Source organism: Fragaria vesca, linkage group LG6 (genome assembly GCF_000184155.1).
Source record: "Fragaria vesca subsp. vesca linkage group LG6, FraVesHawaii_1.0, whole genome shotgun sequence".
Taxonomy (NCBI): Eukaryota; Viridiplantae; Streptophyta; class Magnoliopsida; order Rosales; family Rosaceae; genus Fragaria; species Fragaria vesca.
Genome location: NC_020496.1, coordinates 34,921,935 through 34,923,370, shown reverse-complemented (window position 1 = coordinate 34,923,370; position 1,436 = coordinate 34,921,935). Strand labels below are relative to the sequence as shown.

Genomic DNA, 1,436 nt, shown 5'->3' with positions numbered 1-1,436 from the left:
CTAAATTCTTACAATGACAGACTCTGGTTGCTTACATCATGGTCATCACATGTTCTGCAGGAAATCAAAGCAATGAATGCAACATCATTTACACATGAAGGATTCTTGTGCAAGAAATACACTAGTATATTGCCTTGTGGTAAAGTACATACAACAACACTGTCTAGCAACCAAAGCAAACAATGGCAGCGCTGAATATCAGGAAATCCTAAACAGGAACACACACAGAGCACTGAATAATTACCAGCAATGTCGTGTTTACAATCCAAGCCTGCAAGAGGTACCGTCAGCTGATTAATGCCAGGTATCATCAAAAGGCCCCTCAATGAAGTGCTCCGATTCTATCCCCCTGTGAGCTAGCATCCCTACACCTCGCCCTCGCCGCAAAGTAAAATATCAACCATGCCACCATAAAGTACACTTCCATAGTCGACTGAAACACCTTAGCAAACGATCTCCCAAAAACTCGAGTCATACCCCACTTTACAGACGTCCCACAAACTATAACCTCCAAGCACTTAATCTGCAGAGCCTGGCTGAACATGGATCCCACCAACTGCAGACCCTCCTTCACAATCTCCTTCCCACTCTTCCTGGAATCCACTATCGCAATCCAAGCATCCACAGCAAACACAAACGCCACGACCGTATCCACAAATATCCACATCAACAGAAACCCGGATATCTCCTTCTCGAAGCCTCGAATCCAGGGAGGCATAACAGAGAAGGGCATCAGCTTCAACCTGATAAACAGCTTGAAAAAAGAGTACTGGTCCTCAATCTCTCCGAAATACCACAACCCGAGAAGCTGAGTGAGTGCATCCCTCACGGCCCACCTCATCAAAATGAAGCCGGATAATCTCTTGACTCCTAATCTAGACCCGTCCCAGACCAGACCGATAAACGAATTGAACCTCCCAATCAGATCATTTACAACTGTGGTGAACACAATGCCCAGAACCCAAGAATACGTCACCAGAAACCCTAGAATCACCCAGCCGTAAGCAGCGGATAGAAAGCTCACAAGGAAGAACAAGGCCGCCACGTCGCGTTGACCAAGCTCCAATCCTCGGATGAAGAATTGCAAATCCACAATCCGATTGTCGATTTCTGAATTGGTATCTTTGTCATCGATTTCGTCATCGGCTTGTTCGTTACCTTCTTCGTCGCCGGCGGTGTCTGTGTCTCTGAATTGCTCGGCTTTGAAGGAGAGGCCGGAGCGGGCCATGTCGGAAACCCTGGAGCCGTTAAACCCTAATTTGGAGGAGGAGAATTGGGAGAAGATGAAGACGGGGGCTTTGCGGTGGGAGCCGAAGAGGTTGTTGCCGGAGCGGGAGTCGTCGTCGTCGCCGGAGAAGAAGTCGTCGTCGAGGGTTCCGACGCGGGTGAGGTGGAGGAAGGGGCGGTGGCGGCGGCGGAGGGTGAGGGGAGAGGGG

At 49.4% G+C, this 1,436-nt stretch overlaps 1 protein-coding gene across 1 annotated transcript; it reads right to left on the bottom strand.

The window, feature by feature from the left end:
* On the bottom strand, positions 1-1,358 carry LOC101291848. Its single transcript, XM_004304397.1, has 2 exons — positions 561-1,358; positions 1-455 (listed from the first exon to the last, which is right to left on the bottom strand). Exons 1-2 carry the CDS (start codon positions 1,226-1,228, stop codon positions 323-325), a joined length of 801 nt encoding a protein of 266 aa, XP_004304445.1. The 5' UTR covers positions 1,229-1,358; the 3' UTR covers positions 1-322.
* Positions 1,359-1,436: the final 78 nt, after the last annotated feature.